The following is a 14247-nucleotide window of genomic DNA, read 5'->3' as shown; positions in this document are numbered from 1 at the left end:
CACTTCGAGTAGTGTGCAAATAGTCCGAGAGCACGCTTCAACGAAGCGCGATCATGCAGTGGGGCCATGTCGAGCAAAGGTCGCAGCCGCTCCTTGTCTGGAGTGATAGAGCCCTGGGTCACAGTGTACCCCAGGAGATCTATCGTGCGGGTGGAATAGCGACATTTAGCCTCGTTCAGTTAGCCGATGCGTGCGCGCAACCTGGAGGAAACACCACAAATTAGCATCATGGTGGGCCTGATCGTACCCACAAACTGTTAGATTGTCCAGGTAAACAAAGACATGGGTTAAGTGTTCCTTAGCGATTGTCATCTATGGCCCTTTGAAAGCATGCCACCCCGTTTGTGACCCCAAAAGGTAATCGAGTGAACTGGTACAACCTCTGTCCGGATTCAAACCCAGGGTAGATGCGATCGGCCTCCGCGATAAGGATCTGATACGCGCTGCGGGATCTAATGTGCTGTAGATCGAGTACTGGGCCACCTGTCGAACCAGGGAATCCAATCCCGGGAGTGCGTAGGCATCCAGTTGTGTAAACTGATTAATCGTCTGCGAGTAGTCGATCACCATGCGTTTGCGATGATTTTCTGTCTGGACTACCAGAACTTGAGCCCTCAAAGGCGATCGACTAGGTTCGATTATAGCCTCCTTCAGAAGTCGGCTAGTTTCCACAACTATAAATTGCGTGTCAGCCTGCGACTATCGTCTTGATTTAACGGCAACCGGTGTGCAGTCAGGAGTCAAATTTGGAAATGGCGTCGGGTTCAATTTCCATCCCGGCCAGAGACGAGAGTATTGTCACCTCCACATTCCATTTCCAAGCGTCCATGTCGACGGACAAAATCGTGACCTAGTAGCACTTCTGCACATAACGTTGGTAAAACCATTAAATGCACATCCGGAAACATTCGGCCATTGATCACTAGCTTCAGCTGGCATTCGCCTTTGGTACGCAGCCAAAGAGCTTGAGAAGCCATGAAAATCCTGCGTGTTGTCCCGAGAATCGGCCATCCATGCTTCTGGACGAGCCGCAAGTCAACGTAGCTATCAGTAGAGCCCGTGTCGATCAAGGCGTTGACCATCTGCCCCTCAACCATGACGGGAATAACAGCGTTGGTTAACCCGGGTGGACCTGTAGTTGTTGAAACATCCAGATGTGGCGATCGAGCCACGTGCGCAGGTCCGACGCCAGCTAATGTCGAGCATGGCGTAGTTTGCGAAACATCCAGATGTGGCGATCGAGCCAATCACGCTGGTCCGACACCAGCTCGTGTCGAGCATGAAATCGCCACGGGCGATGAAAGACTCCGTCAAGGACGTGCGTGCCGCGCGAGGCCCGTGCAGGGAGATCACAGTCAAGGGTGCACAACGGCACCTCACAGGCTGTGAGTGGATCCTAGTCAAGGTCGTGCGGGATGCAGATTGTGCCCGGACCACGGACAATGTCGGGCAAGTTCGCTGGCCCCGTGTCGATCGGCATACCTTTGAGAAATAACCTTTCCGTGAGCACGAATGACGTCGCCTCGCGCGCGGGACAAACTGTCCTCAAATGATTTCGATTCCCGCAAAAATAGCACTTTGCGGTACCCCCGGCAGATGGGGTTGTGGCAGCAGCGGCTGTCTCGCTCGGGCCCGAAACCTCGAGAGTGTCCGTTGTGCCCGATTCCAGCGGAGGTTCAGCATCCGCTCGCTCCGCAGACCCACAAGATCCACTCCGCAGATCCACTCCGCAGATCCCGGAAACATTCGGCCATTGATCACTAGCTTCAGCTGGCATTCGCCTTTGGTACGCAGCCAAAGAGCTTGAGAAGCCATGAAAATCCTCACGAGCTGGTGTCGGACCAGCGTGCTTGGCTCGATCGCCACCTCTGGATGTTTCGCAAACTACGCCATGCTCGACATTAGCTGGCGGCGGACCTGCGCACGTGGCTCGAGGTTCAGCATCCGCTCGCAGTGGCAGCCCTCTCCGGTCGCTCGCCGGTTAGCCCCGCAGTGATGGACGAGACGATCGTGTCGATCGTATGCCTCAGATTGTCTCCTTGCCTCGTCGTAAACAAGCGCATTCTTATGAGCAGTCTCAAGAGTTAAATCGGCCGTCTCTAGCAATCTGTCGTATCATCGGGGCGTATACCCCAGAAACAAAAGCATCTCTCATTAAATCATCAGACTTGTTCATGGGATCTCGGTTCACCTGTACAGACCTTCGCTAATCGACGAAGATCCCGAACAAAGTGATCGATGGATTCCGAAGGGTCCTGCCGTCGTGAGGAGAGCAAATACCGGGTGTGGACCGCGCTTCGAGTCTTGATGTAGATTCGGCGAAGTTCCACTTCGGCAGTCGCGTACGTGAGGCACTGAAATGTACTGATAAACAGAATGCGAGACGTGAGAATTAAGCACGGCGAGCTTTGTCTCATCCGTGAGATCGGCTTGGGCTCCCAGGTAACTCGTCAGCAGTGGAAGCCAGTGTTGCAGCTGGGTAGCTGAGTCCGGGGCTTGTGGATCCGCTCCGAAGATCGGAACAAGGATCAGCTTGTAGCTTACGAGTCATCGTTGTCGATCAAGACGAGAGACTAATGATATTAATTGTTGTAAGAATCAGAGTTACAACATTGGCTCAGATCATGAGTTTAATATCATTCGACCCCTAAATACCTGTAAAGAGAACCAACGAACATCATATCAATAAACAGCATACATCTGAACTAGTAATGAGTTTACAGATGAGCACAAGCAAGCAAGCTGTAACAAAGTGGCAGTACGTACCATCTAGTTATGCACCAGCATAGCATACAGTTAATGTCTCAGGTATGATCATAGCGCTGAATGACCGAGTTCTTATAACGGACGCATTGCGGGCAAAAGCTGCATGACACCTGGGTTCAGACGTTAGACAGAATTTCATGATGCTGATTATTATTATTTTTTTAGATCTAAAGCTCAAAGATCAAGGATGCATATCAATATTCTTTTTATTTATTTATTTATTTATTTCCAACTTTTTATTTTGCGCAAAGCAAAGATGTCTGTATACAAATGGATGGGAACAGGCTTTGCATTTTTAGATGCTTTCTAGTTCTTTTATTTGTTACTAGCAGGAGTACCCGGCGTTGCCAGGGGGGAGGGGAGGAAGCAGGAGAGGAAGGGAGTGGGGGCAGGTGAGGGGAAAGATGTACTACATATACATCTTTTGGGGGGTGGCTTTGACAGGCCCCTCTGTTTTGGGGGAGGGGTGGAAGGGAAGGAGGAAAAAATTTCCTGTGCAAAGTGCTTTAACCTGAGTGTTGCCCAGGTAAAATATGAAATGGTAATACCCTCTGCCACCATCACCAGGTGGTGCTACGAGGTACACATTTACATAGATAATTTACGCCCCTCTCCTGCCCCCCCTCCCCCCACCCACACCCTCGCATGAGGCCGTGGCCACATAGCCTATATTACCCCCCAGACAAATTTGTATTTGTATTTGTACCACGAGTAAAGTATAAGTGTTTCTAGCTGGAGTACCCGGCGTTGCTCAAGAGAAAAAAAACATTAACGTATTTGAAATGAGGGTGAATATAATGGAAAAGCAATTGCATCCAAATCAGAATCAATCATAAATGTCAAATCATCATTTTGCCTTTTTGTTGAATATCTGCTGCTGAATGTGCCGTTCATCACGTTTGAGTCAAGTATGATGACGCTCAGGAAGAAGAAGCCCTACCACCAACTTTGGCCGCTTCCGGAATTTTTATTATTTGTGTTCAAATGTCTGGTGATTGTTTTGTATTTGTTTATGCGAATGTGTACTTGTGTATAACTGTCATTAATCAAAAAGGTTTAGGCACTGTAGTGATTTATTGTATATTTTTTAAATACAAAAAAAGCGAACGTTTCCTTTCTTCATTTTTTTTTTTTTTTTTTTTGGCCTAAAACACTCCCACGCACGCACTGATGAACCTCTGAAAGTTTGACGAAGATCCGTTCAGCCATCTCTGAGAAAAATGGCGACAGACAGACCAATGGCTCTCTTATCTATCTATAATTCCAGCAATCTCTGTGTGTCTGTCTGTGTGTCTGTGTGTCTGTGTGTCTGTGTGTCTGTGTGTCTGTGTGTCTGTGTGTCTGTGACCGCTGTTTCTCGACAACTACCGGTCCGATATACTTGAAACTTGCCAGGTATATTGCTGGGGACCCGAGGATGTGCCTTTTCAAGGTTTCATATTAATCGGACAAGTACTTACCGAGATATGTCCAAAAAACGCTTCAACCAATCAGAGAGCAGCGAGCTATCACGTGTGCCGAACGTGGCGATCGGACTCTGCCTCGGACGGCACATTTGACAGCGTATTCATTTATTTCACGTTGGAAAACTATGTTGCCGTTAAACTATGTTTTAAAACGAATTCAAATTGCGATTAAATTAAAACGATTCATCCTAACTGCGATTTGCGAACTTCCGGACAGTGACGACTGTCCGGCAGCACGCTTTCCGGCAGCCAATCACAGAACGCTTTGTTGCGTAGGCGTGGCCGATGTGAGACGAGCACGAGCGGAGCTGAGCGCGTTACGAGCTGACCGCCATTACGGTACGTAATTCGATTTCTTATGCGCATTATTTCTCCCAATTCATTCATCTCCCAATTTCTCCCAATTCAATTCGTATCACTAATAAAAACGAATTTGCGATTCATTCGCTTTCCTGCGCGTTTGTGCACGCGATGGCGATTGCTTTACCAAACTCCGGAAGCCGTTCGCTTTGGACCAAACCATTGCATGAGGGGGGGGTTCTGTGGTCGTTGCGAATGGACCAAACCATTCATGTAAATAGAGGGGGGGGATTGTCACTGTACTCGCAAGCCGTTCGCCGTTCGCTTTGGCGTTGCGAATGAACCAAACCATTTCATGTAAATAGAGGGGGGGGGGATATAATTTTAGATAGATATATAGTACGGGCATATATATAGTACGGGCATGCCCTAGTAGTAGATAAAGTACTTACCTGTAATTTATGCTATTGTCCAACTAATCCTAGCATATATGTGGACTCGTTGCAGGCCTCCTTGACCGATATCCCCTGGAAGATGACAAAGATTTTCCCTTACCTGAGTCCGTACCCTTATTTTGCTTGCCCATGGGTGCCATGGTGGAATGCTGGCCGACTGACAGCAAACAGCCCGAACCTGTATTCTCTACCTTCGTTCTCACGGCAATTTCTGCAAATAAGGTGACTGTGCCATGTAATTCCTTTTGACGATGCATGTTGGGAGCGACCTTTGAACATTGCTTGGGTTGAATGTATATGTATACTGTCTACTGTATATGTATATATGTATTCATTTATTTTGTATTTGGTGGGAAGGAAATATCTTTGAAGTGTGCTGTCCTGTGCAGGTGTATGGAGCAGCAGTACAGTTTTATGAAAAACTGCCTGTCGAGAGGATCCCAAAGCACAGTGCAGGCCATTTGAGCCTCCTCAGTTCTGTGGGTCACAAGATAAAAGTACCAGAGGGCAGAAAGCTGCATTGCAACAAGTGCATTTGTATTCTTTCCCACTGGCCATTTTTTGAAGATTTCCGCAAGTTCCTAGAGTTCATCTTTCGCCTCTCGGTGTCTGGACCTCATGCTCTTCCCATTGAGAAGTAAGCAGTTCAGTGCCATGAACCCTCACAGGGACTGTCTCTCCTGTCCCCTCACACCTCCCCTCCCAACCCCAAAGAGCTTGCAATGGGGACCAGAAATTGCTATGAGTGCAAGCACAGTTTCTTCTCGTATGGGATTATTGATGAATAATACGAGGCTTTTTACAAAGAGTTTAAAGAACACTATTCCCCATGTAGTGTTTAAGTATATACTGTACTTCAATTCTAATAAAATAATGATTTTAAAGATTGTTAAAATAAAAAAATCCGTAAATCTAGCGCTACTGAAGCAATCTTGTACACCGGCGTTGTTGCAGTTTAGGAGATGGAGGCTTTATTGATCACCAAAGAATGTGGTGTCAATCGGCATTATATACAGGCATATTGGTGGCCTCTTCTTCACTCTGATACTACACCCTCTCGCATGGCAATTTGTGTTCTATAGTACCATAATATATAATTCAATGTAACCAAGAGGAAGATTTGCAATAAATGTCCTCTTCAGGTCCCAATGAATGTTCTTGGTCCAACCACTCAGCAATTGTGAGCCAAGTGCAGTCAGCCAAATTGTTTTATGTATGTAAAGCTAGAGAATAAGTTGAAGTTTCTGTAACATCATAAAGCCACGTACCAAGTTTCAGTTGATTATGTTAAAGGGTAAGGGGAAAATGTCTGGAAAACCGACCCATGTGTTATATGTGATATTTTCGAAGTCCAAAAAGGGCATACCTCTGTGGAGGGGGGTGGAGGTTGGAAATTTGGTGAAATTCCCTGCAACTCAAACATGTGTAATTTGTCATAATAAAGCTGCATACCAAGTTTAAGTTGAATATATTAAAGGATATGGGGGATTAAGTCTGGAATACTATATGTCGAACAGACAGCAAACCTATAGTCTCCTTCAGTGAAACCGGGGGGTGGGGTGGGGGGAGGAGGGGTGAGTGAGGGGAAGGGGTCTAAACTTCAGAGGTTTAAGGGCATATAAATAAATCAATTCTGAGTTTTCTCCAGTCGATTGAATAACCCTATGTGACATGTTACGTTAGTTAATCGTGCCTGTTTGTCCATTATGACGTCATTAAAAACGGTTTGTTTCTTGTTTGGAATGATTCAATTTTGTTTGACTGCCATCCAGGCAGACAGTTAAATAATAAAGAAATAAATATATCTCCTCTCTACGCATCTGCGATTGGTACAAATTCAATGCCAAATACTGTAAAACAGCAAACATGTCTTCCTATTCATGTTGAAAATACAACATTCAATTAAAATAAGCTGTTCCTCAATCATAAACTAAGACAGACGGACACTAGGCTGGGCCAAATCGGAGGTGATTTTCCTAATTCAATGTAATTTACCTAAAAGTTGTGAGTGAGTATCAGGAACAAAATCATGAAAAAAAAATTCAAAAATATTGACGTTTTACGGTCAGACAGCCCGTTACCATAGCAACAGTTACAGACTCAAAAAATGCCTAAATTGACGATTTCTCAAGCTGTGTTTGACCCCCAGAGTTGATTCTGGTACCAAAAGATGCAGAATTGAAAGCCAAGGATGATTGGATAGCTTAACAATGTCTGTGACACAATTCAATACCACTTTTATCCAAAAAACAGATTTTTGTCTGAAATTTCAAGCATATTTATGGAAAAAAATTGAAAATTTTGCTTTTTAATCATAGGATAACCATTAATCAGATTAAATTTACTTTAAATTGTCTTTTACAACCTTGTATTGTCCAGTTTTTATAACTGTTATAACGTTGTTTAAATTTGGCCATCTTCATTTCAATAAAAAAAAAGTTAACAAAAGCAGCTTACAATCATTAATTTTAATGCCTGCTTTCGGTTGTTACTGTAACCATTCATCAGGGCGTTCAAGGCGCTCTTGCACACATCAAGGATAGGCGCTCTTGTCTTCGATACAACGGCAGTGAACTCTGGGGTCAAGAGTGGAGTCGTAGTAAGACTGGAGACTGAGTTTGGCAGGAGTCTTCTGCAACTGGCGTGTCGGCACCACATCCACGAATTGGTTGGAGGGGCGTCTTGCTCAATAGTGTATGGCCCCACCACAGGACCTAATGAACAGCTGTTCAAGCGACTGCTCAACACTTGGAGTGAATTGGACCAGGGCAACTACACATTGGTCGAGGTGTCTGCTCAACAGAGAGAGCTGGCTGGCCATGTACATGCCACCATCACCTTCCTTCAGACGTGGATGGACAATAGCACAAAGGAGACTCTTCGACACGACTACCTGGAGCTGGCACACCTCACACTGCTGTTTCTTGGAGGGACTGTCCCTGATGGTATGAGGACCATCACTATCAAAGCTCCTGGGGCATTCCACCACGCCCGTTGGATGAGCAAGACTTTATACACTATAAAGGTGGCACTCTTCCGTTGGCAGCTGGGAGATATCTACACACCCGAAGAGCTGGAAGACATAACCAGTCTCGCTGCATTCATGTCAGTCTTCTACACTAAAGCGTGGTTGACATGTACCAGTGCTGCAAATGCACCATCTAACGACATGTACCTGATGAAGAACCTCCTCAAGGCTGAGGCCAGTATCGCAAAGAATCCAACAAAGTGGCCTGCCAAATTTCTGTCCTTTGTGACTGTGGCCCGAGAGAAGCTACAAAACCATTTGTGGTACCTCTCAGAGAGATTGGTCTCTTTGGCACTCTTCTCGGACAGAACGTCATCTGACAAGCAGACTATGAGAAGGGCTATGCTCAGGTACCATGGGACTGCACATAACATGATACAGGAGATGCCAGCCTCACAGCAATTGGGGAGTAAAGCCCTCAAAGACTTTGTTGGTTACGACTCTTGGAGCATGTTTGAACTCTTGGGTATTGACTCCAGTTTTGTCAAGCTCCCCGTTGCACAGTGGCCCACCTCAGACAGCTATCGTCATGGCAAGGAAGTTGTGGCCAAACTCCCAGTTGTCAATGACGCAGCAGAGCGGACACTTGGACTCACCACAGATTTGAACACTAACAAGGCCCCCAAATCTGAGGCGCAGCTCCAGGCTCTATACAAGGTTGTGAAGGGCGTCAGGGAGAAGCTGCATGGACTGGCAACATCCACTGAGGTTGTGACTAAGAAGTCATTGGCCTCCATTGATTACAATTGGGACTAGGTTTTTTATTTTGTTATCAATGTTCAATGTCAGACCTTAAATTTGAGACAAAAAAGCTTAATCAATGACAAAAGTTAATTAAAAGTACATTTAATTTGACTATAGCTCTGATTAATGATTATCCTATGATTAAAAAGCAAAATTTTCATTTTTTTTTCAAACAAATGCCTTAAATTTGAGATAAAAATGAGTTTTTGGGATAAAAGTTGTATTGAATTGTGTCACAGACATTGTTAAGCTATCCAATCATCCTTGGCTTTCAATTCTGAATCTTTTGGTACCAGAATCAACTCTGGGGGTCATACACAGCCTGAGAAATCATCGATTTTAAGAATTTTTTGAGTCGTCTGTAACGGTTGCTATGGTAACGGGCTGTTTTACCGTAAGACGTCAATATTTTTGAAAACAAATTTAATGGTTTTGTTTCTGTTACCCAGCCACAACTTTTAGGTAAATTACAACCTTGTAGTATGAAAAATTGAAAATCACCCCTGATTTGGCCCAGCCTAACGGACACACATTAACGAGTAACGTAACCTCGGTTTTTTGCTTCGTGTGCATGGGTTAATGGGCCATGACTTCGACTTTACAACAAACCACAAGCTTTCAAGAAGCCAACTGCTCTGAATTTTGTAATCTAATAATGGATCTCCCATGCTGAATAACCTAAAATGTCATTCCCATGATTGAGTCGGACCACAATTTCACCATTGTTTTAAATAAATAAATACGACTGCTTTATAATTTGTTAACGTGAGTCTCGCAGCTTTGGGTTGGGGTTAGCAAAAAAAGAAAATCTGAATTTGTTTTTGTTGGTAGCTTTTTCTTTCCTTTTAACAGCTCCATCTGACATTTGTACAAATTGCTTTACAGGCATATCTCCAACTTCATGCACAAGTTGCCTTTTCCTTCCCCCCAGCGGCCCAGAATCCTTGTTCAGGTAAACTGGTGTATGTCATTCAGGTAAACACGTTTTTTTTAATGTCGCAGATCTACAAGAGGTTGTTGTTTTTGTTGGGGGTCGGTTTTTGAAATGTGCACCCATTAGTCAGACAGCTGGCGGACCCAACCCACATTTGTCGCTTTATCCAACCACCATGGCCATGGCACCCAGACGAAATAATTGTCTGCCATCTTGGTTTTCTGGTGGGCCGAAGACATCAGACCTGTAGGTTTCTGCTGGTCTGGGTTTGTTGTCAGATTTCCTTTGGCTTTGTTAGGGTCGGGTGTTTCTCATGATGAGGTACCTTGAAAAAAAATCAAATTGATGCCAAATAAAAATTATCAGTGAGGTTTAATAAAGTCTGTCAGAACGCATGTTGCACGGATCCTTTAAAAATAGTTATGTAATTTTTGAATGGCCCCATATTGGACTTGTACAATGCTTGATCGTGTGACAAATTAGCTCGTTCTTTTACAACCGTGGTGGAGGCTCATGGGTGAGAGGTGTCGCGAGTTGACCTTTCAATAGCACATTAAATGCGTTTCACTATGGCTCTGTTAATCTTTTAAGAGTTTTAAATGCGCGTTTTCCAATCAGCTTGTTCCTGCATTTCTTTTCACATGTGACCACAGTACGGTCATTCTTGTATTTACATAAATGATTGGCCGAGTGTGAAGTATACTAGCAAAGATGAATAGGTTGATCACCACCCCCTCCACCCCCCCCCCCCCCACTCCCTCCCCAGAATTGGAAGTGGGATGACTTGTAAACCCCCTCACATGAGGAATGGCACAATACGATATGCGTAGAGTGAACTTGGGCACTACCCTCACAAAACCCCCTGGGTTATGATTATCTTTTATTGCATTTATTTCACTCCCCCTCCCTCCCCCCCCCCCCCCCCCACCCCAAACCTCCTTGTGCGCCCTCGAGTACAACCACGTGTTTTGAACTCGTTCTGTCCAGTGGTTTTACAGATGAACGGACATGTGAATACAAACTGACTAACACGTGTAGCCAAAAATGCACGGACACGCTTCTCAATTATTATGTACAGCATGATGAAAGTCTGAAATGTACGATTCATTGTATTTTTTTTTTTTTTAGGATTGCAGAGAATCTCTTTAAATAAAAATTCTGATTTTTATTTATTGTGAAATTTTCGGACCAATAACTGTTCCCCCCCCCCGTGTGTGTGCTTTCTTTGTGAGTGGGTTGGCAAAGGAACCAGTAGTAAATAAAATTCTATTTTAACAATAGCCATATCTTGTTCAAGTGTACTTCCTGGAAGTGAAAAAAATCGAGGTCACTATTCAGTTGATTGCAAAATTTTATTTCATTCAGGAATGTGGTCTTTAATGTTGTAAACTTCTTGAGTGAAAGGAACAGATTTGTAGAAATACCAAGGACAAGATATTTTGGTAGATGCTTCGACTCTCCTTGGACACTTGTACTTCACCTAGTCATGTGCATTGATATTCCATTGCCTTCCCAGCTCTCTCCACAAGATCAACTGGTCCTTTCCCAGCCTTTAGCTTCACCCCTTCCCCTCAGGTGAGGTCACCCAGAGCATCAAGTAATTTAAAGCATAGCTGGCTTTACTGTTCCTCTTTATTCTCTTCCTGATTTTTTTTTTTTTTTTTTTTTGTTAATACACAAGATCGAGGCTCGTGTGAGAGCTAAAATTGTTTGTTTTCCGATCCGTTTTTCCGAACTGGTTGTTTTCTTTTCCTCATTCGACATTTGCATGTTTTCTATTCTGCTCTGGGCAGTGGCGCTTCATTCTGCACGCTCCTTCAGAACCTGGGGCCGGAGAAATCCGTGTCCCTGCTGCTTTTCGCACTGACAGAGAGCAAAATTGTCGTCCATTCGCTTCGTCCTGCTGTTTTGACTAGTGTGGCGGAGGCGCTCACTTCGGTAATTGTTTATTCTCTGTTGAAGCATGTTTTTACTTTTTAATTATTATTAATTTTTTTTTTTTTTTTTTTGGAGGGGGTACAGTTCCTGCTAAAATGCAAATGCATGTTTAATACATTCTGGTCCTGTGTGCAGATGATTTTTCCACTGCGCTGGCAATGCCCCTATGTCCCACTCTGTCCCCTCTCAATGGCTGATGTACTCAACGCTCCTGTCCCCTTCATTGTGGGAGTTGACTCGCGCTACTTCGACCTCTACATCCCTCCTCCAGATGTCATTTGTGTCGACCTCGATACGAACACCATCTCTTTGTAAATGCTTTAATCCATTTATGCCTTTAGCGAGTGTTTAATGGGCATTGTAAATGGGGAGGAGGAGCGAGGGGAGGGGGAATGCAGAACCACAATCCTCTAACTAATTGTTCCATCTCTTTAACCCCCAAGTGTTTTAAAGACCCCGTCTCCCTCTTCCATCACTCCTATATTCCTTTTCTAAACTTTGATGATGTAAGGCCTCTTATTGTTTACTCATATATATATATATATATATAAAACTTTTGGAAGATAATTTCTGAAGCCTTACCTTGCTCTTGTTGTAATGGAATTGGTTCCTTTTTGAATTATAATTTTACCTGATTGTTGTTGTTGTTGTTGTTGATGCTGACTGATATGCTGCTCTGCAGAAGTGAGGAAAGGAAATGTATGACCTGGAAAACGCTGCCCAAAAAAACAAACAAAAACCTCATAAACACACTCACGAATCTCCACTTGCAGATGCACAACAGTAAGATTGGTGCTCTTTTGATTTTACATATTCCTCGACCGTGATGCCACCATTTGCAACACTCCAGACTCTGATCTTGACCCTTATTGCTAACCTCAGTGCACCAGCGGAGTATCCAGATGGGTGAAGGGGCTTCTTCACCTCCAGATCTCGGCTTTGCTATGAAGCAGCGGTCTAATTTGCTGGAAACGGAGATCCAGGAGGCCTTCTTACGTTGCATGGCTGCGCTGCTCAAGGGTTACCGCAATTTTTTAAGGCCTATCACTCAGGCTCCGTCGGAAAAGGCGACTGATGCACGCTCTCTTTTTGATCTGCAGGGTAAGTCTGATCGCCACGTGCTTTGAGTGCTCGCGGTGCGGTGGGGATTTTGATATGATGTACGAAGTGCTGTTTTCTGCTCATTCCCTGCAGCGTTTCTACGCAGCCGTGACCGAGCACACCAGAAGTTTTACTCTCAGCTGTTGAAAACTCAGATGTTCACACGCTTCATCGAGGAGTGCTCGTTTGTGAGCGACACGGATGCAAGTCTGGCCTTCTTTGATGAATGCTTGGATAAGGTAAATGTTCATATTTCCTTGGTTATTTGGGCGCAATTTTTTTTTTTTAATATAGCTTTCCAATAATGAAATGGGTGGAAGGGTAAGAATTTTGTAGAATTATTTTGCCATCAAAAGCCATTAATAAAAGTTTGCCACTCAGGTTCAGTTGAGCATTCCATGAGTAGACTGATTGCATAATGGGGCAACTTTCTTGACTTTGGTGCACACATTTGCAGACAAAACCTACATGCCTCGTCTGGCTCAGTTTTTATGGCGAAGCCTGTAGGGCAATGCCGTCTGGAGCAGCATTTGTCTTTCCATATGCCCATACAAATGTACACCAATCCGAGCTGAGGATCTGGTCACATGACAGGGGGATGCATTTAGTCACCATTAGAGTTGCATATTTTACTAAAAGGAAATATAATAACCTCTGGAACGTTTTGGGGTCCCAGCAGGAGTCGTAAGGTAGGTCGGAGGTTTCAGAAATTCCTCAAAATTATGATTTTTAAATGCTATCGACACTGCCCTTCATCTTGAATCCGGAAGTGAACAGATGATGACCGTTCGCTGATTTAATAATACCTCAGAACAATCGTGATTCAACATTATATTTTGATATATTAATAATATTGTATTGATTTGTGATTGAAATGATGAATGATGTAGTTTGGAATGAAAATATGGAGAACGTGCCATCAATGCCTGACATTGGACTGAAGGTGGCACAGGAATGAAGAATTTATTGGTTCAGCGTTTGCCATTCGGTTCTTTTTTTTTTTCTTTTTTTATACCAAGACATTCACGAACTGGCTGTCCATGTCTGAAGTGAAAAATGTAATGCTTAAATTGTTTGCTAACTGGTATTCCCACCCGGGTCATACTATCCTCCAACTAAAGTATCAAACAAGGCTGACTACGCCGTTGTTGGACTATCGGTCTTGTTTTATTTATATTTTTTTCTGTAAAGTCGGACCCCGCTATTCGTGGGTTCCACGTATTCGTGGTTGATATAATGCGACCTGTTTCTCTATTCGTGGAAAAGTGTCCTGTGAATTCGCAGTTTTTTGGGGGGTCGCAAAAAAAATTTCCACAAGCTGATAGCTTGACATTTATAAAAACCCATCTTTCACTAGCCATGCACAAAGCAGCTGGGCATGTGCAAAAAAATACATCTGAGCCATGAGCATGACCTGCTACACTCTGCCGTGTGCTTTGTTTTCATGGCTTTAGTGGGATATCCTGTCATTCACACTGAACATCTTCACGTGATACCCCGCTGCACACTGAATAG

The 14247-nt window shown here is 44.2% G+C and overlaps 1 protein-coding gene across 9 annotated transcripts in view; it reads left to right on the top strand.

Annotated features, from left to right (window-relative positions):
* The window catches only part of LOC137431116 (C-myc promoter-binding protein), a 65381-nt gene that overhangs the window by 20537 nt on the left and 30597 nt on the right, over positions 1–14247 (top strand). For all 9 annotated transcript variants that reach the window (XM_078781487.1, XM_068122074.2, XM_078781488.1 and 6 more), the window contains 9 exons: positions 5040–5209; positions 5377–5624; positions 9645–9711; positions 11210–11268; positions 11487–11631; positions 11767–11942; positions 12314–12414; positions 12514–12732; positions 12826–12971. In XM_078781487.1, the coding sequence (XP_078637613.1) occupies positions 5040–5209; positions 5377–5624; positions 9645–9711; positions 11210–11268; positions 11487–11631; positions 11767–11942; positions 12314–12414; positions 12514–12732; positions 12826–12971 (1331 nt within the window). The remainder of the gene's footprint in view (positions 1–5039; positions 5210–5376; positions 5625–9644; positions 9712–11209; positions 11269–11486; positions 11632–11766; positions 11943–12313; positions 12415–12513; positions 12733–12825; positions 12972–14247) is intronic.

This window comes from Myxine glutinosa, chromosome 7 (assembly GCF_964187855.1).
Source record: "Myxine glutinosa chromosome 7, kmMyxGlut1.1, whole genome shotgun sequence".
In the NCBI taxonomy this organism is placed as follows: domain Eukaryota; kingdom Metazoa; phylum Chordata; class Myxini; order Myxiniformes; family Myxinidae; genus Myxine; species Myxine glutinosa.
The sequence above is the reverse complement of the archived record's forward strand: the minus strand, read 5'-3'. Positions and strand labels throughout refer to the sequence as shown.